Source organism: Mirounga angustirostris, unplaced genomic scaffold (assembly GCF_029215605.1).
Source record: "Mirounga angustirostris isolate CCGP_5_RB_7025 unplaced genomic scaffold, mMirAng1.0.hap1 SCAF_9, whole genome shotgun sequence".
Classification (NCBI taxonomy): Eukaryota; Metazoa; Chordata; class Mammalia; order Carnivora; family Phocidae; genus Mirounga; species Mirounga angustirostris.
This window is the reverse complement of record NW_026991717.1, coordinates 134,184,965-134,211,721: the sequence shown is the minus strand read 5'-3', so window position 1 is coordinate 134,211,721 and position 26,757 is coordinate 134,184,965. Positions and strand designations below refer to the sequence as shown.

The 26,757-nt window shown below is 36.5% G+C and overlaps 1 protein-coding gene across 1 annotated transcript in view; it reads right to left on the bottom strand.

Annotated features, from left to right (window-relative positions):
* The window catches only part of PPP4R4 (protein phosphatase 4 regulatory subunit 4), a 103,887-nt gene that overhangs the window by 25,706 nt on the left and 51,424 nt on the right, over nt 1-26,757 (bottom strand). The window contains exons 6-15 of the mRNA XM_045901456.3: nt 25,968-26,074; nt 25,051-25,158; nt 16,834-16,955; nt 14,665-14,787; nt 13,489-13,658; nt 13,035-13,154; nt 10,006-10,083; nt 8,647-8,730; nt 7,865-8,047; nt 843-948 (exon numbers count right to left, since the gene is read on the bottom strand). Coding sequence (XP_045757412.1) covers nt 843-948; nt 7,865-8,047; nt 8,647-8,730; nt 10,006-10,083; nt 13,035-13,154; nt 13,489-13,658; nt 14,665-14,787; nt 16,834-16,955; nt 25,051-25,158; nt 25,968-26,074 — 1,201 coding nt within the window. The remainder of the gene's footprint in view (nt 1-842; nt 949-7,864; nt 8,048-8,646; nt 8,731-10,005; nt 10,084-13,034; nt 13,155-13,488; nt 13,659-14,664; nt 14,788-16,833; nt 16,956-25,050; nt 25,159-25,967; nt 26,075-26,757) is intronic.

Here is a 26,757-nt window from a genome sequence, read left to right as displayed (position 1 = left end):
GTTACAAAATAAAACTGATTCTAAATGTGTGGTCCTATCACTGAAAAATGAAAATTAAAGTAGAGTAAAAAAGAGAAAGATTAAAGTATACCAAGCATAATTTTTCTTAAATAGAATTTTATATACTCTAATTTTTTGAAAAGTGGTGATTCATACTTAAAATGGTAAACTCCAGTAACTAGAAAATCCCATTACCTACCTATGCTGGAAAACAGAGTTTAATAAAAACATTAAGACACTATGGTCAAAGCAAGTATACAGTAATTAAAAAGGATATATAAGTGTGTGCCACTATTTCTAGAATTAACACTCCAACTAAAGGTTTTTATTTTGATTTTAGCCCTTAGTAAATTAAAATAAATTTGCATTTGTTAATTGACTTAATTTTTTTAAGACATGAACCACCTAGGCTTACCATTCATATTTATGTGTACTATCAACTCTACTCAAGGAAACAAACCAAAAACCCCCTCATTCTGTTAATATTTAAACTAAAAACATAAAATAAATGACTACATTCATGGATATTCTACTCACATTTTAGTTCCAAATGCTATTTCATCAGGGTAGAAACTAGACTTTCAACATAAATTTAATTTCTCAAGTGTAGAAACTCACTAAAGGAGGCCCAGACCAATTATTACTTCCATTCATCACAGACTGATCCTGTCATATAGATTGCTAAAACCAAAAAAAATTAACCTACAAAACTCAAAGACAAACACACTCCAGGTATTTACCAATATCAGCTTAACTATTCATGGCAAAATTGATAAAGTCAGTCAGAGCTAACTAAGGCCAGTTTACTTTGTTTTTCAAAATGAGAGGCAATGATTACTTACGTTCAATTAATTTTTGAATGACCTCATGTCTCTGTTCTTGTTTACGATTATAACGCAGAAAAATGCATAGAGTTCGTGAAGCTGCCTTTTGAACAGGCAAGACATTCTTAAAGAAATAGGTAAGAAAGACAATTAAATCAATCTAATAGCATAATTTTGCTCCACAAATCAATTTTCAGTTTTGGCTAAAAGCAAGAGCAATGTTGTCTGCCTCTCAGATCACTGTGTTAGTGTCTTCATAATTTAATGTTAATATCACTCAGGCAAATCAACCTAAGTATCACATTACAAAGTTAATGTAGTTTGGCACAGTCATTTTCAAATCATCCTGATCTGATTTATATTTGACTATCCTTTCTCTGCCACTTCAGCTTAAGTGACATTCTCCCCCAATACCTCTCAGCCACCCACTCTCTTAGCCATTCCCTGGACAAGTATTTGCAAGAACATGCCCTGTGTCAGATACATCACCAAAAATGTGCCACTTCTAAAATAGAAACCTAGAGATCCCATGATCAGGTATACTTTTCAATCTTTCTGGTTTGCTTCTGCCTCTTCTGCCTCAGTGTCATTCATTGAGATCCCTGGTCCATACCACAGATAAAACTTAGAATCCAAGGGACACCATGTCAGTAACTCTTACTAGTGTTCTATATACTCCTTTGTCTTCTGAATTTCTGTCACACCACTGGGCACAATTAATTAATTTTAAATGAATTCAATCATCTATCTTTCCTGGGTTTGGGTTCAGGTTACATATTAGAGAAAAATCTCTCAACCAGATATATTATGTCCAGTATAAAATTCATGTTCACCATCTTGGCTTACATAAAAATACTATAATATTTAATTCTTGAAGATTCAGAGTATTATAGTGCTATTATAGGATCCTTGAAATTCAAGTAAAATAAAACTTTACATTGCTGGGAGTGTGTTGCCTGCTACCTCCTCTCGTGTTTTATACAAGCTATTTCTCACTATTGAGTATTATTCTGTGCATTTTTAATGTGTTAAATGTAAAAGGAGAATATTCACTATGAATTAGAACAGAAAGTTTAAGAAATGTGCATAAACAGAAGCATCACAGGAATTTTAAAAAATGAATTTTAGATAAATGAACTAAATAAAAACATGTTACTCTTTTCTTTCATTTTGTGTATTCTAACAATTTCAAACACATAAATACTAGTCATATGAAAATATGTATATTTTGGGTTTTGGTGCTATTGTAATGGAATCGATTCTCTAATTTTTCTTTCTACAGTTGCATTGCTAGTGTATAAAAAAGCAACTGATTTCTGTGCACTGATTTTTTTTTTAAAGGTTTTATTTTATTTATTTGAGAGAGAGTGAGAGTGAGAGAGCACAAGAGGGGCTAGGGTCAGAGGGAGAAGCAGACTCCCTGCCGAGCAAGGAGCCTGATGCGGGACTTGATTCCGGGACTCCCAGATCATGACCTGAGCCGAAGGCAGTCACTTAACCAACTGAGCCACCCAGGCGCCCTTTGTGCATTGATTTTGTATCCTGCCACATTACTGAAATTGCTGTATGAGTTCTAGTAATTTGGGGGTGGAATCTTTTGGGTTTTCCACATAAGGTATCATGTCATCTGCAGAGAAAGAGTTTGACTTCTTCTTTGCCAATTTGAATACCTTTTATTTCTTTTTGTTGTCTGATTGCTGTTGTTAGGACTTCTACTACTATGTTGAACAATAGTGGCAGGAATGGGCATCCTTGACATGTTCCTGATCTTAAGGGAAAGGCTCTCATCTTTTCCCCATTGAGGATGATATTCGCTCTGAGTTTTTCACAGATGGATTTTATGAACTTGAGGAATGTTCCCTCTATCCCTATACTCTGAAGAGTTTTAATCAGGAAAGGAAGATACCTCGGAATAAACCTAACCAAAGAGGTAAAGGATCTATACTCTAGGAACTACAAAACACTCATGAAAGAAATTGAAGAAGACACCAAAAGATGGAAAAACATTCCACGCTCATGGATCAGAAGAATAAACATTGTTAAAATGTCTATGCTACCCAGAGCAATCTATACCTTCAATGCCATCCCGATCAAAATTCCAATGACATTTTTCAAAGTGCTGGAACAAACAACCTAAAATTTGTATGGAATCAGAAAAGACCCCGAATCGCCAAGGAAATGTTGAAAAAGAAAAACAAAGCTGGGGGCATCATGTTGTCTGATTTCAAGCTATACTGCAAAGCAGTGATCACCAAGACAGCATGGTACTGGCACAAAAACAGACATATAGACCAATGGAACAGAATAGAGAGCCCAGATATGGACCCTCAACTCTATGATCAAATAATCTTCAACAAAGCAGGAAAAAATATGCAATGGAAAAAAGACAGTCTCGTCAATAAATGGTGCAGGGAAAATTGGACAGCTATATGCAGAAGAATGAAACTCGACCATTTTCTAACACCATACACAAAGATAAACTCAAAATGGATGAAAGACGTCAATGTGTGACAGGAATCCATCAAAATCCTAGTGGAGAACATAGGCAGTAACCTCTTCGACATCGGCCACAGCAACTTCTTTCAAGATACATCTCCAAAGGCTAGCGAAGCAAAAGCAAAAATGAACTTTTGGGACTTCGTCAAGATAAAAAGCTTCTGCACAGCAAAGGAAACAGTCAAGAAAACAAAGAGGCAACCCACAAAATGGGAGAAGATATTTGCAAATGACACTACAGACAAAGCGCTGATTTTTCAAGTCGAAAATGGGCAGAAGACATGAACAGACACTTCTCCAAAGAAGACGTATGAATGGCTAACAGACACATGAAAAAATGTTCATCATCATTAGCCTTCAGGGAAATCCAAATCAAAACCACATTGAGATATTACCTTACACCGGTTAGAATGGCAAAAATTGACAAGGCAAGAAACAACAAATGTTGGAGAGGTTGTGGAGAAAGGGGAGCCCTCTTCCACTGTTGGCGGGAATGCAAATTGGTACAGCCACTTTGGAAAACAGTGTGGAGATTCCTCAAGAAATTAAAAATAGAGCTACCCTATGACCCAGCAATTGCACTACTGGGTATTTACCCCAAAGACATAGATGTAGCAAAAAGAAGGGCCACATACACCCCAATGTTCATAGCAGCAATGTCTGCAATAGCCAAACTGTGGAAAGAGCCGAGATGCCCTTCAACAGATGAGTGGATAAAGAAGATGTGGTCCATATATACAATGGAATACTACTCAGCCATCAGAAAGGATAAATACCCAACTTTTAACGTCAACATGGATGGGACTGGAGGAGATTATGCTAAGTGAAAGAAGTCAAGCAGAGAAAGTCAATTATCATATGGTTTCACTTATTTGTGGAGCATAAGGAATAGCATGGAGGACATTAGAAGGAAAGGAAAAAGGAAGGGGGGGGAATCGGAGGGAGAGACGAACCATGAGAGACTATGGACTCCGAGAAACAAACTGAGGGTTTTAGAGGGGAGGGGGAGGGGGGATGGGTTAGCCCGGTGATGGGTATTAAGGAGGACACGTACTGCATGGAGCAGTGGGTGTTATACGAAAGCAATGAATCATGGATCACTACATCAAAAACTAATGATGCACTGTATGGTGACTAACATAACATAATAAAACAAAATAAAAATTTAAAAAATATGTATATTTTGTACCTCACAGTATAACATAAGTTATCTTTTGGGCCAGAAATCAGAGATAAATGTAATCATATCAAAAACACGTAGAGCCAGCCTGAATAAGTTGTGACAATTGGAGCAACCAATAATGACCACAGTTGATTAAAACAATATTTAATATTAGAGAATGAGCCTGAAAGAGAGAACAAAACCAAAACAAAACTCAGTTGTCACCATTGGAAGTGGTTCCTACACCAACTCCTAGCTCTGGAAATTGATCATAGGAGGAAAAAACTAAAGATTACCTGAGGAAATATATTTCAGCATAATCAGATTAGCCACATGGATGAAGTAAAGCATCTCTTCATAGAAGAATGCCATGAAAAATGCAGAAGTGATAGAATTTTTAAAAATCACTCCTCTGCAAGTTCTAATATAAACAGATTCAGGAAGGATCATCAGTGGATGCTAAACCTAATGGGTATAAGGTTGATGAAAACTGGTGTTCAGAGTGTTCAAAGTGTCAGCTTCCGATTACAGTGCACCTTGCAAGGGAGAAAACATAATTTTGCAGTGGGCTGATACAACGGTCACCACTGGAGAACCACTCTGAGCTCACTTACAGAGGAACACGTGTCCAGAGATGATGCGACATAAAGTACAAAGCAGCATCTGTAAAGTATTCTTGCCAAAAATGTTTAACCTAAAATTCAGCAAGTCTTTAGATCTAATTTTCCGTTTACAAGAAATACTGAGAGTAGGTGAACAAGCTAACACCGTGAAACAGCAATCTGACAAAATCAGAATTGGAATATTCTACAGGATGATGAAGTCTCTTCCACAATTCAATGTCATGAAAAAGTGGGAAAAGGGAGAAAGGGAGTCTGTTCTGAATTAAAAGACAATTAAGAGTTGTAACAGTCAAAGGCAATAGCCAAAGGATCTTAATTGGATCCTATACGGAATAAAACAACTATAAAATATGTTTGGGGAACACAATGTGAACTACATGGATATGAAATGGTATTGAACAATAACTGTCCATTTTGCAAAATGTAATGATTATACTGTGATTATATAGGAGAATGTCTTTTTTTTAGAGATGAACATTGAAATGTTTATAGAGATAAAATACAATGACATGTATAATTTAAAATTCCTCAGCACAATGAAATAGAAAAAGCGAATAATGGCAAAATGTTAACAATTGTTCGGTCTCACTGGGTTCTACATGAAGGTTCATCGCAGTATTTTCTTCGCCTCTCTGTAGCTTTAAAATTTTTTCACAACAAAAGAAAAAAAAGTTAATGTCATTCCTCAAAATCTTCTAAAGATTTTCCTTGTTTCAGAGAATACAAGCTAGATTCCACATCACAGACCAGGCACCCCCCTACCTCATCTCTCCACCACCTGCCACCTTAGCTTCCTTGCTCCTCACGCAACCACACTTTCTTTGCTCTTCTCGCTTGTCCTTCATCCACCTGGTAACTCCTTTACTTTGTTCAAGCCTCTGCATGAAGCATACTTGATCAGAAAGGATGTTTCCCTGACTGCTATCTCCACAATAGCATCCTACTACCTTTCTGTCATGTTCCTCATCCTCTACCCTGCTTTACTGTGCTTCACTGTACTTTTCACCCCTGACATACTCTAGATGTATGTTGCTTTACCGCCAGTCTCCAGTAGAATTTCAGGTTCTGTGATAATACACCCTTTGTCTCTTTTGTTCATTGTTGTATCCTGGTACCCAAAATATAGTAGTGCTTGGCACATAGTAAGCACTCAATAAATTTTGCTGAATGAATGAATTATGACCATTAGGTGTGGAATTAAAAATATAAATCTTTCTTTTCTCCAGAACATCCTCTTTGATCACGGAAAATGTGCTATAATAATCATGTATCTCCTTTTAACTGTGGAATTACTGCCTTGTAAAAGAAAATAGTAAAACAATCTCTTAGGCTTACAGGTACTCTGTTTGCACTCTATGTTGTAAATCATTTCTCTTTCTTGATAAGAGAAGTTAAAATATGGAATAATTATATATTCTTAAGCTCTGTAAACACAGCATGCCTACTAACTCATCACGCTGAGATAAACAATTAAGATCAAACCACAGCACTTACCAGCATCTGTAAATATATCACTCATCCTGTTGTATTATGTATCCTGATACCACCACCCTTTAGAACACAAGCTCTGTTAAGAGAAGGAGTCTGTCCGTCTTATCCACTCCTGTATCCCTCCCTCCTCAAACAGTGCCTGACACATAGCAGGTACTCAAATAGGTAATTTCTGAATAAAATAATTCATTAATTCTGCTCAATTTTATGTAAATTTCCTATGTGGCACACTCATGCACTGTCCTCTGATAAGGGAGTCACTAATGTCATTTCTTAAGACTATTACAGCTATAATGTAACCTTCATGCTCTAGGCTTTGCTTTGATGAATGAAATTAACCTGCAGAGTGTCAGTTCATGAAATGTACGCCTGTATTCTTAAGTTGTAAATGACACCAATAACGTTATTTTTTTTCTTTTTAATCTTTGAAGCTAAACCTGATTTTGGTTTTCTGAAATGGCTACAAGATCTCATTATCTCCCTTTTATTGAGAACAATGACACTATTAAGCACTTTTTCAACAGTTTCTAAAACGTACATGTTATATGGAACTTTTTCATACTTCCAAAATGGTAGGAAGACATCCTATTAAATGTACAGTGAACTGTAGGCTAAATAAACCTCTGAAATTTTTGTGAAAAAGGTAGACAACTTACTCTCTGGGGGATGTGAGTACAAAACTTTTCCTTTTTTTTTTTTTTTTTTCCTGCTTTTGACTCTAATTTTAAGGTTATCCATAGTAGGCCATCATGTTTTTAATATAAGCTTTATCTGTTACACAGCCACTTTTTAGAGGTATAAAAGAAAAAGCAACACCACTAAGATTTAGGGACTTATGGGATGTCTGGCAACATGGCATAGTTGAGGTCGGCTCTGAGGCCACGACACATAAAAGGTGGATATCAGAGCAAGAGGGACTTAGCAGTCGAGATCACAGACTCCAGCCAACCTGCCTTTTGAGAAGAACTATATCAAGTTTGAAGTGAATCTGTTTACACTCTCCTTGGCAACATATGGAAAAAGGGTAAGTAAAGGTACCACTTGTTCATTCTTCAACCCAGCTATGTAGACAATGTTCAAAAATAAGCATTACTGAAGAAGCACGGGGAAATCTGAGTTTCCCCCTCGGGGATCTGGGAGGATAACATCTTTCCAGGGCAAAATGGAATAAACAGAGTTTGTTGTACTATTTTGAGAATGGGGAGAATTTGGTAATCCCAAAATCAAGTGTGAGTTCAAAAGATTTAGATAAAAGGTACTGGGCTCACATTTGTCATCATGATGGTGAACATTCTTTGTAAGAAACGATAATAAATCTGATCACTTGATATGATATGCGGCAGACAGGCATATTTCTGTAGTAGCTTCTCATGAGTTCTCCATTTCAAGGAGGCTGCTGCTCGCTGCTCAGCAGCTGTGAGGGCTGGGATCAAGTCAGGCAGAGATGATAACTGAAAAAAAGCACATCAGAAGATTGATGATAATAAATCAACTGCAGCATTCAGTCAAACTATTCAGTCTTACGATACATTGGGGAGAGGAATATTCTCACTCACTTCAGAACCTAGGAGGATCTTAGTTGTCATAGGGAGATAATTATCTGGCAAAATCAAACACGTTTCAAAAAGATCCATAAGTAAAATTTACGGTCACTGAAAGCAAAATTTTGAAATAGAGAATGGGACTCAATCCTTCTAACTAAAGTAAAATCTCTTGTATTTCGCTGTTGGAAAATTTTGACCTTCTACATTCCTACTCTTCTGTCCTCACCAGATGCTATTCTTAGAATAATAATTAATGCTAATAAAAACTGGAAATATGAATGTAAACTCCAAGGACAATAAATAAGAATCATGGTAATGGAATAATTGTAGGGAAAATTCAGGCTGTTGAAGCTCCAAGAGACATTTACTAAGCTACCTGCTATTATGGGGCAAGCACTACTTTAAATGTTTTCCACACATTCTCTCATTGATTCCCCACAACAACTCTATATAGAGAAAGATCATATTTAAAACATTCAGGAACTTCTTTGATACATGGGATTTACCTTATTTTCTTGAATACTGCTTTCTCCACCAGTAGACATAAGTTCAAGGATTTCTGGAAGATGATCTATAAGAGCATCTAGTACCTTTCAATAGAGATATCAATTACTGTTATGGCAACTACTGTTTTTCTAATCTTAGGTTAGCCTCATATGTCAATTTCTGTGCAGAAATAGTATTATTTACCAAACAACATTTAGGGAGTTTCTATTTTCTTACGTTGCCATCTTCTTGCTGGAACATTTTAGAAAAATAATCAACTGCCTTGATCAAAACTACCTTTGAAAAGAGATTAGTATACCTGCCCCTTGATATTGCTCAAATAGTCTAGATCTGAGACAGCTACTTCCATACAACCAATATGCCAAAAAACTGCCTCTCAACTTTTAAAAAGCAATTTAAGTAAGATAACACCCTCAGCAATGTGTAACTATTGATGAGTTGAGCTAGCAGTCATTTGGGTGAACAGGATATACTAAATGCAGCACCAAAATAAAGTATTTCAGTTTTCCCAAATATATTCCCTAAACAATGCTGAGAGAAAAAAAAAAAAAAAGATGTAAAATGTGATATAAAATAGGATTGCAATTAAGTAAAATAAAAACTTTTTCATAGCAAAAAAAAAGAAAAACTTAAAAATATAACAAAACAGAAACAGTAATTGGAACTAAAGGTATCCTTTTGTTTGTCTACTTTTTGGCATGTCCTAAATTCTTAATAAACAAATATACAGGGGCGCCTGGGTGGCTCAGTTGGTTAAGCGACTGCCTTCGGCTCAGGTCATGATCCCGGGGTCCTGGGATCGAGCCCCGCGTCGGGCTCCCTGCTCTGCAGGAAGCTTGCTTCTCCCTCTCCCACTCCCCCTGCTCATGCTCTCTCTCTCTCTCTGTCTCGCTGTGTCTCTCTCTGTCAAATAAATAAAATCTTTTTTAAAAAAATCCAGATTCCTGGGGCGCCTGGGTGGCTCAGTTGGTTAAGCGACTGCCTTCAGCTCAGGTCATGATCCCAGGGTCCTGGGATCGAGTCCCGCATCGGGCTCCCTGCTCTGCGGGGAGCCTGCTTCTCCCTCTCCCACTCCCCCTGCTTGTGTTCCCTCTCTCGCTGTGTCTCTGTCAAATAAATAAATAAATAAAATCTTAAAAAAAAAAAAAACAAATATACATATATATTTTAAAACTGAGTATTTTTTTAACGATCTCAATTTCCAGTCTATGATACAACTGCACCTTGTCTTGACGCTTTTGGGGCTAGTCAGCTGAAAGAATTCATGCAATTCCTAGAAGTGTGGGGGAAGAGGGGAAGGGCATTGATAATATTCAGACTTAACATGAAGTAAAAACCAAAGAGTAAGAAGATATTACCTCCAGTGATTCATCTTGTAATAATGTTATTAATTCTTTATGTATTAAATATACTCCAGAATTCAGGAGTTTAGATACCTGAAATGCAACAATAAAGTCTCTCAGATTTAAAACTACTAGACATTTAAAGGTTATAATAATATTTTACAAAACACATCCCTGTTAGATACTTCTTCTAAAATGAAACTAGGTTACAACATAAATGTAAAAATTAGATTTCTAAAAAATTAATTGCATAGAAAACCAGCTTTTTAGCCTGCTTTGTAGCACTCTGGAGTGTGGACACATGAGGGTGGGAATGTCAGTGCCCACATGGGCGTAGAAAGTACAGGATGGATTTATCAGTCATAATTTTCATTTCACAAGCAGTAAGTCCATGGACACCTCTAGCTCATATTTTAAAGTCTTACAGCAGTCAACAGGGTCTGACAGGACATATGAGCATTCATCCTGCTTCAGCGCCTCCCGAAGAGGGTAAGTACTACAGAAGGTCAGTGTGACACAGGGATAGAGGGGACTCCTAAGCAAGCAAGACACCGAAGATTTTTCCCATCAAAGACTTTAATCAGCACAAGAGGAGCTGGAAGGGTCTAATCTAGCTCCCCTGTGAACAGTCTTCTTTCTTCCTCCAGGCAAACTCAGAACCCACAATGGTAAATTCACCAGTTTCTACTTCATCTTTTTTTTTGCTTTTTCTTTTTTGGGCTTGGTGTTTTGTTTGTTTGTTTGTTTGTTTTTACATATTGGGCTTCTGGGTAAGATTTTATTTGCGGGGGAGGGAAGCTTCCTGGATAAAGAAAATGTTCTAAAAAACTTTGCTCTACAGGGCTGTTTCTGACTTGTTCAAAATATTTTCGAAATAATATGTTTCTGAAAAACAAGCATAAAGTTAGGACATGGTAAAATAACTATCAGAATTTAACAACAGCACTGTGAGAAAAACTTAAATCCACCAATGGATTCTCACTACTCAAAAGGATAAACCTAGACTAACAATCTATTTTATGGAGTATCAGTAACAGCCTACCTACATGGTATGATTGAGAGAACAGGGCAACTAGCCACCAAAGAGCTAGATCAATGATCCGAACTCACTCCTACCAGTGAAGTATTTTTATGGACACATTTCAGATGTTTATTTATAGGGTGTTAACATATTGTGTCCACTATAAAACACATAAAAAATGAAATATTAAAAGGATGAGATAAAAATGAACATAAGTAAAAACTCTAATATTATATAAATATTGCATTCTCAGATACTAACCTCATGGAACCATCTCTGGAGACCATTCATCTAACAGGCACGCACAGTAACCAAGACTACATGCCCACTTAATGCACAGTGGAGACAGAGTTCACTCAGCTAGCAGTGCCCTCTGTTCTTTCCCCTCCTCCAAAAGAATATTTCTACCACTATATTTACAAAGATGACTTAATTTTGCAACACTGGAATTATTTTAAATATTTATACCATTTAAAGGAAATATTTCCTAGATTTTGCACAGTGAACATTTCATTCATACCAGAAAAACTGTTAATGAAAAGAAGCAGAGACTTTCAGCCAACAGCCAAGAGTCTTAAGCAACATAATAATGATGTTATAGGTACCTTGGGCACTTTGAGCTGATCTAACAATGCTCTGCTATGGAATACAGTGCAAGGAAGGGGCTGAAACCTTCTCATTGAGACTAAGAATATTTAGATACCTCTTATAAAGAAAGGAAATATTTTATTATGCCACTTAAAAGAGATGTTTACGTTTTGAAGTTGCTAAGTTATAGTTTATACATCTTTACTGCAACTACAGCATACGTGTGCTTACTGGGAACCTCTAAGACATACCCAAATTTCAACCTCAAGTGTTAAACAATTAATAACATTCACCATAAAAGTTTAAATTCAGGGGTGCCTGGGTGGCTCAGTCGTTAAGCGTCTGCCTTCAGCTCAGGTCATGATCCCAGGGTCCTGGGATGGAGCCTGCATCGGGCTCCAGCCCCGCATCAGGCTCCCTGCTCGGCGGGAAACCTGCTTCTCCCTCTCCCGCTCCCCCTGCTTGTGTTCCTGCTCTCGCTCTCTCTCTCTCTGTCAAATAAATAAATAAAATCTTAAAAAAAAAAAAAAGTTTAAATTCACTTTTGCTCCTACATTACAGAGAGTTGCTGTAATAGGTGAACGTAACAGCTATGTTCATGAAACATGATCCATTTGCAGTAAAAACAATAAATGTAGGGAGCCTGGATGGCTCAGTCAGTTAAGCATCTGCCTACGGCTCACGTCATGATCCCAGGGTCCTGGGATTGAGCTCCCCTGCTCAGTGGGGAGTTGGCTTCTCCCTCTCCCCCTACCCCTCCCCCTGCTCATGCTCGCTCGGCTCTCTCTCTCAAATAAATAAATAAAACCTTTAAAAAACAATAAATTTAAATAATCTCTCTCAATTTTCCATTTATTCTCAAGTTCTTGAGTTTAGACACAAAGTTAAATATAAATATTGTAAAGCCTATAAAAACTGATTTTACTTCCAAAGTTGCAATACCCATATTCACACCACAATGTCTGGCTTAAAGTAAGCACTTAGTACATGAATGGATTAATAAATGATAAATGAGGGCGCCTGGGTGGCTCAGTTGGTTAAGCGACTGCCTTCGGCTCAGGTCATGATCCCGGAGTCCCGGGATCGAGTCCCGCATCGGGCTCCCTGCTCAGCGGGGGGTCTGCTTCTCCCTCTGACCCTCCCCCTGCTTGTGTTCCCTCTCTCACTGTGTCTCTCTCTGTCAAATAAATAAAATCTTAAAAAAAAAAATGATAAATGATTATAATGTGCTTATGTGAATGAATTCTATAAACATACTAAGAGAATTATGGGAATTTTAAAATAACATTTAGGACCACAATATGAAAGACATATGGAGCCCGTATCTTGTAATAAACCTTTATAAACAGAGGTGTACACAATATCAAAAAATCACCTAGTGTACATAGGTAGAATTAACAACCAATGTAAAGTCATTTCACTTCTTCAGACTTACTTCATAAAAGCAAATAGCAATAGTATATCTGACTGGTACTTCAGGGTCATGACAAAGGCAGAAGAATGTAGAATAGAGTTCCATGTGGAAGTTTTTAGGATCAACAAACACAATCATGGCCTGGTGGAGGTGGAAGGGAGAAGATGAGCGGGAAGGAGAGAAAAACATGCATCAGTACCTAATATTACAATCACTTCATTTATATTGAAATCATGTCCTTTGAACAATAATTTAGATAGAGATCATATTTGGAAGATCCAAATGCATGCATATAGTTCTGATTTATACATAAAGATAAATATAAATTATACCAATATTACTTAGTACCTACTGCATATACCAGACATAAGGCTAAGCAGGTGTCAAATATGGCCATACTTTTTAATGCTATCTATTCATATATTTTAGAGTTATAATCAAAATGTTTAGTCAGTACAAATACACAGTTTGTTACCGGGAAGTTATAAGCACAGTTCTTCCGGACAGAAATATATTTCTTCTCCTGCTCTAGGATTTGGGGTGGAATCTGATTTTCATTGTGTCCATTTTCTTGTTGCAAACCCAATGTACAGAGTTTCTTATAAAACTCCAAAAATCTCAAGTGTTGATCTGGAGTAAAAATTCCTAAAACAAATGTAAAACCTTTGTTCAACATTTCAATTGAAAACAAAAATAAAGAGAGAAAAGCAAAGTACAATACATACATAATTGGAGCAAAATAGTCAAATAAATGGCTAAAGATCATAAATAAAAACAACAGAGGAAAGGGTACCTATCATGAAGAACTCCCAACAGGTCAATTGTTTCACCTTATGTTAATCTTAATAATATTTTAATTTTAATTTTGATAGTATAACCTACACAATGCAGGAATTACAACTGCATTAATTTCTACAGCATACATCATACCACAGACCAACAAGTCACTACAATAATAATACATCAGGGCCATTACTGCTATTTACTTATCATAAATATTCTAAAACAGTCTGCAGAAAAGACATGTGTATGTTTCTGCAGAGAGGCGCTTAAAAACTCAATCTAAAGGATGGCAAAGTAAACTCAAAATATTTTTGATCAATGGATAGGAACTCATCATATACTGTAGTACTTACTTTCAACAGCCTGTTAAGAGTCTACAATATACATTTTTAAAAATGTTTTACTATGCCAGATGGTTCTAACTTAATTTATGCTTACATTAGTATAGTAAGCTAAGAACTGAGTAATATGTTCAAAATGCCAAGTTGTATTATGCTGATTCTAAGCTGAAACGCTCACATGATATATTACAGCAAATAGTTGATAAGGGTATACTTACTATGTACCAATAGTTAATATAAATGAGCTTCTATTATCATATGCCAACTGATACATAAGTATAAAATATTCAGAAATTTAAAGGGCCATGCCTACTTCATTCTGTCACTGTTCTTTCAAATAGGTTCTATTGGGGGAAAATCATTTTTCAATGTGTTCTAAATTATGCTATCAAAAATCTAAGGCCTCTTAAGATTTTACACACTTAAAGGATAGGTTTTACACCTGGAAAGCTGAAGTTTAGTGGCTGAGGTAAAAGAAAAAGGAAAAAATTATCTACAAATCTTGAAAATCTTAAGATATATCATACCATATAGTCCATGGCATAGTTTTCCTAAATGGAAAGATAAGGAAATAAGAATTGATTCATCTGCTTTGAAAGATTTTTCACAAAATGATTTCACTAAGGGAAGTATAGTTTGACTTCTGTCATCTGGAAAACAAAACAAAACAAAACATACTTCAGACCAATCACCCACACTGCACATGGAGAAATTAATATATACACACAGATCCCAGGAAGAAAAATTACTATGTTAGCCACATAGCAACAGAAAATTTCTGTCAGCAATGGTGGCAGAGCTGTGGGGGACAGAAGCAGTGAGAGGAAAGTTGAGATCATCAAAAACCTTAATGTCATGCGGAGGAGCTCAGACTTCAGTGCACCTGTTTACTGAATTTCTTCACTTTCACTTCTTAGAAGACACTTCCTTAAGAAGCAAATCGATTTTTTTTTTTTTTTAAGTAGGCTCCACGCCTAGCACGGAGCCCAATGCAGGGCTTGAACTCACAACCCTGCAATCAAGACCTGAGCTGAAATCAAGAGTTGGACACCCAACTGACTGAGCCACCCAGGCGCCTCAGAAGTTAATTAATATTTTTAAATATATCTGCTGGCTATAAATTGCTGATATATCAGCAAAATTTACATCTTAATTCTAAAACTCTGAATTTCCCATAGTTCTCTTAAACTTTCAGAAATGCACCACTGCTTTATTAAGGGTCTGACAGGACTAAGTAAAATGCAGCAACGGGGTTATTAGTATTATTATTCTGGTTACTCTCACCACAGTTCAGTACCACAACTACTGTTTTAACTAAACAACATTCATTAGACAAACATTTATTGTATTTCGTACAGAACAAGCATTATATTAAGTAGAAGTAGAAAGAGGAGTAATACATGGTCTCTGAACTTGAGAAACTCAGACCAGCGAAGAAGTCAAACACAAAAACTATCATAAGACGATGTGATCACTATTTTCATAGTCGTCATAAGGCAGGGGTCTGCACATGTTTTTTGTAAATGTTCTAGGCTTCCCAGTGTATTTGTCATAACTAGTCTGTCACCACAACACAAAATCAGCTACAGACAATACATAACCACATGGGCATGGCTATGTTCCAATAAACTTTACTTACATAAACAGGAAGCAGCAGAATTTAGCCTGTAGACCATAGCTGGCCAACTCTTGGCATAAGACATTTAGAGAGATATCGGAGAGGAAACTGTATTTGCAATGAGCACTGAAGGAGATGTTGGTTAGGGGGAAAATAGAAGAAAAAAAAAAAACAGAGAGAAAAGAATACGCAGAAAAGCTAGAGGTGTGGGAGAATCGAATATGCCAAGGTAATGACAAGTGGTATTGGAGCATCGTGTACCAGGAATGGAAGGAATGTCAGGGAAAGCCAAGAACACAGGTCAGACCCAGATCTGTGATAACCGAGTGTGAGCAGTGAGGGGGAAGAGAGCAGAGAGGATGCCAAGGTTCCTAGACTGAATGCCCAGGGGTGCCCCATAATTAGGACAAGCAGATTCATTCATTTCTCTTTTCATGCATTATAGTTTTTCCTCCTCTGGCCCATCAGATAGCCTAAATTATTATTCTGTAGCAATCATACATAATTACTGTCCACACTGCAAAAATCTTTAACAGGCTCTCCTAGTTCAGGTAAAATGCTGTTAATCCAAGTAAATGTAATCCTATAATTACACAATAGAGTTTTGCACCAAAGTACTTGATATTTACTCCTCTAAACTTCACCATATCAACATGGTTAATGTTTACTAATAAATTAATGCCCAGCATTAGTCAAAGGTCTAGTCATACACTCACAGAGGAGCTGTCTTTGTGATTTGATTGACACAATGCTAAGAAATACCTCTGTACCCATTCCCACCCAAGTACCTCATCCCAGATTTCTCCTCCTATAGCCATGAGATTTCTAGCATTAAAATATTAAGGTAGGGAAACTAATTTAGACCTTGTTTTAGTCAGCATCTTTCCTAGGGCCAATTAGTTGAACAAGTTAGAGGCTAATTACCAAGCCAAATTCTTAGGAAGGGAGGCTTAATGTTCATCACAAAATCCGATGTAAGAAATTCTGTCCTTTATCGTCCTTTACTCCCTTATCAGTGATACAAAAGAGGGAAAAACACTGCTTTCAGAAGCAAAGATGTGTCTACATGTAGATTTACCTGTATCAAATACATCAAGCAGATTAACCAGAGTTTCAAAAGCTGCAAGACGCACACTGCTGCCTTCATCCCTAGAGAGTTCTATTAGTTCAGGGAGCACCACGCTTTTTGTAAGTTCTGTCCTGCACAGTAAGCAACAGAAGAAAATAAATCAATTCAATAAATTATAGCAAGAGCTTATTAAAAACAAGCCATGGTGCCAGGTGCTGTAGAAAATAGGAAAAATCACAGAGACGTGGCTCCTGCTGTCCAGAGGCTGGCAATCTGGTTGGAAAGCATGATAAAAACATAAGAAACAGTAATAGTAATTGTATAATTATTTAAATCAATTCTAGTTCCACCAGGATAATATTATTACCTACAGAGATCTTAATGACTAGACATTTATATTAAACTTTATAATCTCCTTAAAATTTTATTTATTTACTTTTCAGAGACAGAGAGAGAGAGAGAGAGCACGAGCAGGGGGAGGGGCAGAGGGAGAGGGAGAAGCGGGCTTCCCGCCGAGCAGGGAGCCCGATGCGGGGCTCGATCCCAGGACCCTGGGATCATGACCTGAGCCGAAGGCAGCCGCTTAACCGACTGAGCCACCCAGGCTCCCCTAAGCTTTATAAATTTTAACATAGTTTTCCATTTTAAGCAACCAGCTAATGATCTGGACTAATGAGAAAAACTTCACAGTAGTGACTGTAGAAACCTTAACAAAATCTTTTTCTCTAGATTTCAAGGGATAAATTACTTCTTCATTCACCTAAAACGTAACATTACAGGAACTAATTTCTACATAGAATGATATAGGATACTAGCTGCTGCCTCTAAAAGAATGAAACACAATATACATGCTTTCAGGACACAGACAACATTTATAATATAATCACAAATGGTTCTTATTCAAGACTTTAAGTTTCTGCTTATTCACCCTAATAAGATGTTATTACAATGACACACACTGATAAAGTGGAGGCATATAACGTGGCCAGCTTTCTTGGACACGTGATAGAAGATGGGATGAATTATAATTTGATAGAATACAAAACAGTCAATAAGGGCTGCACAATAGAGTTTTGTGGCGAACACAAAGACTCTAAGACATCAACGTCAAGCAGAAGGTTCTGCTATGATGGAAATGTTTGTAATTTAAAATACGGTCAGTATAACTGAGGAACTGAAGTTTTAATTTTATTTTACTTAATTTAAATAGCCAAACATGGCTAGTGCTACCATACTGGACAGCACACAGCTCGAAGGACTTGAGTGATTAGAGGGCCAAAAACTGTTTAAGGAATTAATCTATGAAAGGGGGCAAGGTGGTCAAAAAGGTGCAAACTTCCAGTTATTAAATAAATAAGTCATGGGAATGAAATGTACAGCATAGTGAGTATAGGTAACAATATTGTATTGCATATTTGAAAGTTGCCAAATCTTAAAAGTCCTCATCATAAGAAAAAATATTCTGTAACTATGTAAGGTGACAGGTGGTAACTAGACTTACTATGATAATCATTTGCAGTGTATACAAATATCAAATCACTATGTTGTACACATGAAACTAATATAATGTTATATGCCAATTATACCTCAATAAAATTTTTTTCTGAATAGAACTTAATTCTTCATATATAAAATACTCATGTGAGTATTTTGAGTAATTTTGAGTATTTTTGAGTAAATTGCCAAGCAAATCACCAACACCCATTTCTTTTTTTTTTTTTAAGATTTTATTTATTTATTTGAGAGAGAGAGCACATGAGAGGGGGAGGGTCAGAGGGAGAAGCAGACTCCCTGCCGAGCAGGGAGCCCGATGTAGGATTCAATCCCGGGACTCCAGGATCATGACCTGAGCCAAAGGCAGTCGCTTAACCAACTGGGCCACCCAGGCGCCCCACCAACATCCATTTCTTTAGCATAAAGCTAAGAGAAAGAAAAAAAAAAGGAAATGAATCTAGATCACAGGCATAGATGTTAACATTACCAGTAGCTCACAAACATTCATCAAACATAGGAAGTAGACAGGGGAGGTAGAGGAGGAAAAGAGGAGAGAATCTATTCTGGCCCAAGGTCATAAAAATTTATCTCATACAAATCTTCCTCAGAACCACTGAAAACCTTGAATTTATTAAGAATGAAAAACAATAGTTTAAGATAAAGATTTCATCCCTATTTACAGTCAAAAGTTGTTTCCATTCAATCTTTCAACAGATTTTCTCCCCCGAAGTAGTATACTATACGATGCAATCCCAACTTAATTATCTGGGCATCAGAAATAAAGATAATCAGAAGCAAGAGGTCTTTAATGGCTGTACAACGATTTCTTAATGTTGAAAAAGCAAAGAGAATAAATCAAATCCGTATTTCATCAGTGCTTAATAGGGACATTTCAATTTCAACCTACCAGCACAGATGGGGATTTCTCATCTCCAACTATGTTAAAGCCACTAAAAACTACTGCACTGTGTATTAAAATAGCACTTTTATATGTTCGTTATCAAAATTTTAAAAAATTAAAGAAGTATAAAAATAAATTAAAATAACCTATAACCCTCTACTTAGAGAAACTTGGAAAGTTTCTGATAATGTATGGCCTTCCAGACTTCTATCCTGTTCATATTATATAACATTCCTCTTTGGACTTCAGCTTCCCCATCTGTAAAAAAGGAACAACAATACTATCCATCCAAGAGACGTTTGTGAGGATATTAAGTTCATACATGTGAAGTGCTTAGAACAATACCTCACACATAGTAAATATTATCTAAGCATATACTTCTATTATTCATAAATTTTAATATAAACTAGTTCCTTAGACTCATCTCTCAAATCTGATAATATAGGTAAAAGATAAGCAAAATTTTTTTCCTATACTGTAGAACTCAAAAGGCCTGTAGGTTTATGCTTCTCCCTATAGTACATGAAGAAGTTCCCTGTGCTTTTGCTAATACTAAAGATTTATCATTAACTTTTCCAATTTCATTGGCAAAAGTAGCATTTCACTATTGTTTTTGTAAATATCACATATTATTCAATAATTGTCTACCTGACTGCATCTGTTACCAAATTCTAAGCACCTGGAGATAGGACTCTTTTTCATTATTACATCCCCCATATGTAATCCAGTGCTTGTGGTAGGTGCTCAATATATATTCATTAAATGAATACATCTCCTACAACTAATGAGCTTGAACAATGAGGTTGAGTCTGTTTATTAGACACCTGTATTCCTTCTTTATGAAGTATGTATTTGTTTTCTTTGCCCATTTGTCACATTATAAAAGTTAAGTGGAAATAAGGCATCATGGCAGACCCACACTAAGATGCAAATATTCTCTCTTATTAGTTCTGCTAAACAAACTGAATTATAGCTGAGTAACTTTTTCAGGAAGCAGATGTGGGTGGTACACTGTCTGTGCTAGTATATTTATGAGAATATCTTTTTCTTGACTTTATATATAAACTCCACCCCAGCTAGGGCAGAATTCTAGGTCATTATCCTTCCTGCTAAAAACTCTTCTGGCATTTAAGTATTCGGAACAAAACTCTGGGGACAGCCTGATCCTGTAATTTGTGTAGGGGTCTAGTTTCATCAGCCAAGATACTGGCAATTACAGCCTAACCCTTCCATGATGTCAGAGGGGAGATGTGTAAAATACAGGGCGAAGGATAACAAGAAGAATGAAACAAGCAGGCTTGCCCAGGCAGCCAACCCGGAATTCTGGGGTGGCTGTGTGATACAAATCTACCCAGATGCTGGCCATGAGTCTGTGTCATCTGATGGTAGCTTGTTTGCTCAAGCTAAATACTGAGGAAGATGATCCTGAGCTCCATGGTGGGCCAGGACAGCAACAGCAATTCAAGGAAACTTCTCATTTGTTTGTGCCTTTTCCACTGGCCTGTTTTAAGAAGCCTAGGCTTAAAGAAATACTGGGGACCCAATCATTTCCATCTCTTTGTTAAGAAGATGGAAGGTGCTTCTAGTGTTCTTGTTTAGCCCTCCCCTACATGACTCCCCTTCATCAATGACCTTGCAGTCTGACAAAAGACAAAAATCATGGGCAAAGGACAAAAACCAACCATCAATCAATCCCATTATATCCAAATTCTACAATCTACCTCTGACTAAGGCAATCATGGATCTGCTTTTCGTCACTATAGTTTGTATCTGTCATATGGTATTTATACTTTTGCATCCGGTTTATTTCCCTTAACATACTGATTGTGAGATGTATCCATGATGTCGTATTGCATGTATCAGCACTATGTTCCTTTTTCTTGCTAAATAGTATTTTCACTGTATGGATGTACCACATTTTATTTTTCCCTTCACCTATAGGTAGACATTTGGATTGTTCCAGTTTGGGTTATTAGAAATAAAGCTGCTAAACATGTATATATAATATAATTCTTGTTATGGGCATATATTCTTACTTGTCTTGGGTAAATAATTCAAAGTAGAATGACTAGGTCATACAGAAGATGTTTAACTTTTAAGTAAATGCCAAATCAGCAATATTATATCATGTCAGATTGGAAGGCTGTTGATTTGATTATATTCAGAAATGTGATAAATTTCAAATTAGTCTTTATGTAGGGTATGAGGTGAGAATCAGTGTTCACTGTTTTCTCTCATGAGTATCCAGTTATCCCAGTACTGTATTTTGAAAAGATTTTCTTCCTTGAACTACTTTGGCACTCTGCTGAAAGTCAACTGGCCACATATATGTGGGTCTATTTCTGGACTCTCTTCTGTTCCATTGATTTATATTTTTGTATGTATCCTGAAATACCCTTAAATCCATTTGTTAGTTCTAATAATTGTTTTGTAAATTACTGAGGATTTTCTATGTAAATGGTAATATCACCTACAAGTAGAAATCATTTTACTTCTTCCTTTCAGATCTTTAGACCTTTTTAGAAAGTTTTTGTTTTCTTGCCTTATTTCAATAGCTAGAACCTCTAGTACAGTGTGAGACAGAAGTGCTAAAAACTATCCTTGACTAGTTCTTACCTTAAGAGAAAAACATTCAATACCTGCCATTAACTATGACGTTAGCTGTAGGTTTTTCATACATGCCCTGTATCAGATTAGGGAAATCCACTCCACCCCTAGCTTCCTGAAAGTTTTTATCATGAATGGATGTTGAATTTTATCAGAAATTCATAAGGGGGCTTTTTCAGGTTATCTTATTTGCCATATCACCAGAATTAGAAGTTTGATCAACTTCTTCAAAAGTATGTTCTTCCTTTCCGATCTGAGTGCTGTCTATGTTCTTCCCCTCTAACACTGAAGGATCTTTTTGGAGGTCCCACATTTGTTTCTTTTTTTCTCTTTAGTCATCCCTGTACAAAGAAAGGTCTATTCCTTGTTTTCCTACAAATAAATGTGCATGACCTCTTCATTATACTATTCATTATGAATCTGATTATTCTAACTGTCCTCTTTGACCCTAAGCTGGTGCATAATCCACAGTTAGCTTTCTAGTGATGTGTAGCCTTTACTTCATATGCACATGCTAGCTTGACAAGAATCTCTTAATTTTGTTTCCTGATTATCTTATTAATGAATAACAATTTCTAATGCTCATTTCTGATTAAACTAAAGTGGTCAGTAATTGTTCCCTTGCCAGCCACAGCAAATACAAAATTATAAACCCAAGTCTGTATGCTTCTCGGGCCTCTTCCCAGCACTTCTCATACCCAAGTGCCTTAGAACACAACTCCCAGTGCAGTAGTGGGCAGCCTCTCTCTTAAATCAGTAGCAATCTCTGAAATGTCTGTTCCCACCTCCTTTCACCCATCTCAGGGATTCTTCTAGCCTTGAGTGTAGGTATTTCCTGTTGGTGGTCATCAGATCTTATCAATAGTCCTGATTTCCAATGCCAAAAGAAAAAAACAGTGTACCTCTCTTTAGTTTTATCTTTTATCAAAGGGAGAATAAAGAATATGAATCAGATCTTAGTAGTATTCAGCCATCATACCATGAAAGTCCTATGACATTTTCCCTTCCTGAATCTGGGATGCTAATAGTATGCGAGAATTCAAAATTAAATGAATATGCATTTAATCAGGCAAATTAGTTTATTATATGAATTCTACATTAACAAGCTAGGTAGATTCTAGTTTTGCTTTTGTAAATTAAGCCTTAAACAATAATCCGATATTAGTTTTCAGAAGACTAATTGGAACACACTTGACCAGGATGGGGTTTTTTGGGGGGGGGTGTTGGTTTTTTGGTTTTAAAGATTTTATTTATTTATTTTAGAGAAAGATAGCATGAGCTGGAGGAGGGGCAGAAGGACAGAAGAAACCCAAGCAGACTCTCCACTGAGCATGGAGCCTGACGTGAGGCTCATCTCAGGGCTCTGAGATCATGACCTGAGTCAAAATCAAGAGTCGGACACTTGACTAAGTCACCCAGGCACCCAATTGACTAGGCTGTTTTTAACAGTGGCAAAATGTCAGATGACAAAAAATGGAATACAAAAAGACAATGGTATATTCTCCTGATAGGTTCTGATCCTGGTTAAGGAACACAGAAGTGGGCAAGACTGAATTATTTATGGTCCACAATGATCCAGAGTCAGCCTAGCCTTAGAAGATCTATCAGAAAGAAGCTGGGTCTAAAATAAAAATTAGAGAAATGATTACTCTGTTGAAATGTTAAGCTTCCAACACAACACTTAAATCCAACTCAGCACGTGGACAGGACAGAGGACCTGAATCTGTGTGACTCTGAAGTCATCCTAAAGCCTTAAATACTGGTCCCCAATTTTTTTTATTAACAATTGCGCGGGCGCCTGGGTGGCTCAGTTGGTTAAGCGACTGCCTTCGGCTCAGGTCATGATCCTAGAGTCCCGGGATCGAGTCCCATATCGGGCTCCCTGCTCAGCAGGGGGTCTGCTTCTCCCTCTGACCCTCCCCCCTCTCATGTGCTCTCTCTCTCTCATTCTCTCTCTCAAATGAATAAAATCTTTAAAAAAAAAACAATTGCGCAAATAGCAACAACCTGATTGTCCTTGCTTGTGAAACAAAGAACCAGATGAAAACAGTGCAACTTCTACTAAAAATGAGAGGTCCCAATGTTTTTTTGTATCTATTTAGGATCCTTAAAAAAAAAAACCAAAAAACAAAACTGTTTCCCAAGATGGTTCTTAGATAATCTAAAACTTCCTTTAATATACCTTGACATGAGATCAGTTTTTATGGAGAAGAGACTAACTGCCTTATGTGTCTCCTTCCCAAGCTTCACACATCCAAAAGGCAAGAAGAGCAACAAAGCAGACAGTGGAAATGTAGAGTGTAAAGGAAATAAAGACTTCAACTGAGTAATCCCATCTGAGATGACCCAATAGTAGGCTGCTAGTCCAAAGAAATGCTAGTGCAATAGTCCAAGCATGGTTTCTATCGGGACATTTTCCCTTCCTGAATCTGGGATGCTAACAAGCAACTGAAGGTAAGAAAGAAATTAGCATGAGATGAATGCTAAGCATCTTCACTTTAATGTCTCTTAATCCAGACACATCAGGAGGTACTTGTTGTTACAATCATTTTTATTTTATTTTTTTTCTTGAGATCTTATAGGAACCTTTCTAATCCATATTTATTTATTTTTATTCTTATGTTAATCCCCATACATTACATCATTAATTTTAGATGAAGTGTTCCATGATTCATTGTTTGTGCATAACACCCAGTGCTCCATGCAGAATGTGCCCTCCTCAATACCCACCCCTAGGCTAACCCATCCTCCCACCCCCCTCCCCTCTAGAACCCTGTTTGTTTCTCAGAGTCCATCGTCTCTCATGGTTCATCTACCCCTCCGATTTCCCCCGCTTCATTCTTCCCCTCCCGCTACCTTCTTCTTCTTCTTTTTTTTTTTCTTAACATATATTGCATTATTTTTTTCAGAGGTACAGATCTGAGATTCAACAGTCTTGCACAATTCACAGCGCTTACCAGAGCACATACCCTCCCCAGTGTCTATCACCCAGTCACCCCCATCCCTCCCACCCCACCCCCCACTCCAGCAACCCTCAGTTTGTTTCCTGCGATTAAGAATTCCTCATATCAGTGAGATCATATGATACATGTTACAATCATTTTTAAAGATCATATAAAGCTTAGCCTTTCAACACCATGCTTTCATGGAACACAGGAACAGGATATGAATATCTGACAATCCAGAACTAAGAATATGACATAAGGAATTGAAAGTATACTTACCCAATGCCCTGAGCTATGTTTTCTAATTGCCGACACATACAAGACCGAACTTCATATTCTACATCTTGACAGAGTGATTTTACCAGAGGAAGTACTTCTCTTTTAATGCTTAGAAGGGAAGGAAAGGAACATGCAAATGGGTGTTTTAGAATAATTAAAATTTTCAAAGTTATTATCAAAATCTTAGCTTAATAACAAACATACTTTAATAGAAAGCTTTATAGTTTATGTGGTATTTTCACATATATCATTACATTTGGATGTTATCTTTTGTTATTTGTAAATTATATATATGCCTGGATCTTTTTAAAGTAATGGTTAATTTTGGATTGACAGTTAAACATCTTAGCTAAGATGAAAGGCTACAGGCAAATGGAATGTTTAACGCCCATCGACCAAAATATTCTTTTATTTTATATTTTACTCTTGCGTCATATTATACAACATTTCATTCTTTCCACTTGGTATTTATCATCTGGGCAGAGAGTAGCATACAAATTATAAACATTCTCCATAAAACCCCAAAATAAGATAAATTATTCAAAATAAAGAATTCATAACAATAATGGAAGAAATCAGAAAGTCTATCTTTAGGTCAGGTTTGACAGTTTTTGAAGTCTATAGAATAATACATTTTATACTCAAAACTACACTAGGTGTGTGACAGAGAAGACTAAGATGAGAAATAGAAAAAAAGCTAATCATATTGATTTTGAAATGCCATGAGATGAGAAGAAACGCATCTGAATAAGTAGACTTCCAAGAATTCTATAAAGTTAAAACAGCTAAGCTTGTATGCAGTATGGAATAAGTCTAATATAATTGTTAATCATATGATTAACATTTTAAATGTTAATCATACATTTTAAATCAATTCAATTGAATAAAGTAGACAAAAATTATATATAAATACTCACGTATGGGCATCAAATTTGTTGGTCAATTTTCCTAAAATTTTACAACTAACTAAACGAGACTGGACTGTTTGGGAAAGTTGTGCCTTGGAAACAAGTGGGTTCAAAATCTAAAGAGAAAAGATTTAGAGAACAAATTCACAAAGTGTTATATATTCTTGCCACTAATGTTGGCTATTTTCCTCAAGGAATATTTTAGGGTCCCAAGTGTTTTTAAGGAACCTGAATTATAATGTGAGGTGCTCATAACCTGAATCACCTTGTTTGCCTTCTGGCTTACTAAGGTAAACATGATGATAAATTACATAATTAAAAACCAATCAGGCACATAAAAACTGAATTAAAGCTTATGGTGAATTCTGCAGTGATCCGTATGCACATAAAGTATCATTGTGAAATGTACATTTTCAAAAGAAAAAAAAGCAGACTACCACCTAGTCTGAAATTTATTTTTATTCCATATAAAATTTTCATATTTATCCTAAAGGGATGCAAAACAATATAGCTTCAAATAGATTCTATTAAGTAATTCTGTAATTTGAATGCAATTCTGATATTGTATTATGTACATGCTGGGCACTCAAAAACGCAACAGCATGACAGACTGTAAAGAACTATGAAGATCAGATCCCGATTCTGGCCCCCGCTCTTTAATTTGTCCAAGTAATCTTGCTATTTCTGGTCCCAAGGTGGCTCATCTACTTAAGATGGATATCAGAATATGTCATACTAAGAATCCTCCAAGTTCTAAAACTCCATAGCTCTAATAAAAAGTCAGCTGGTTTTTTCCTCT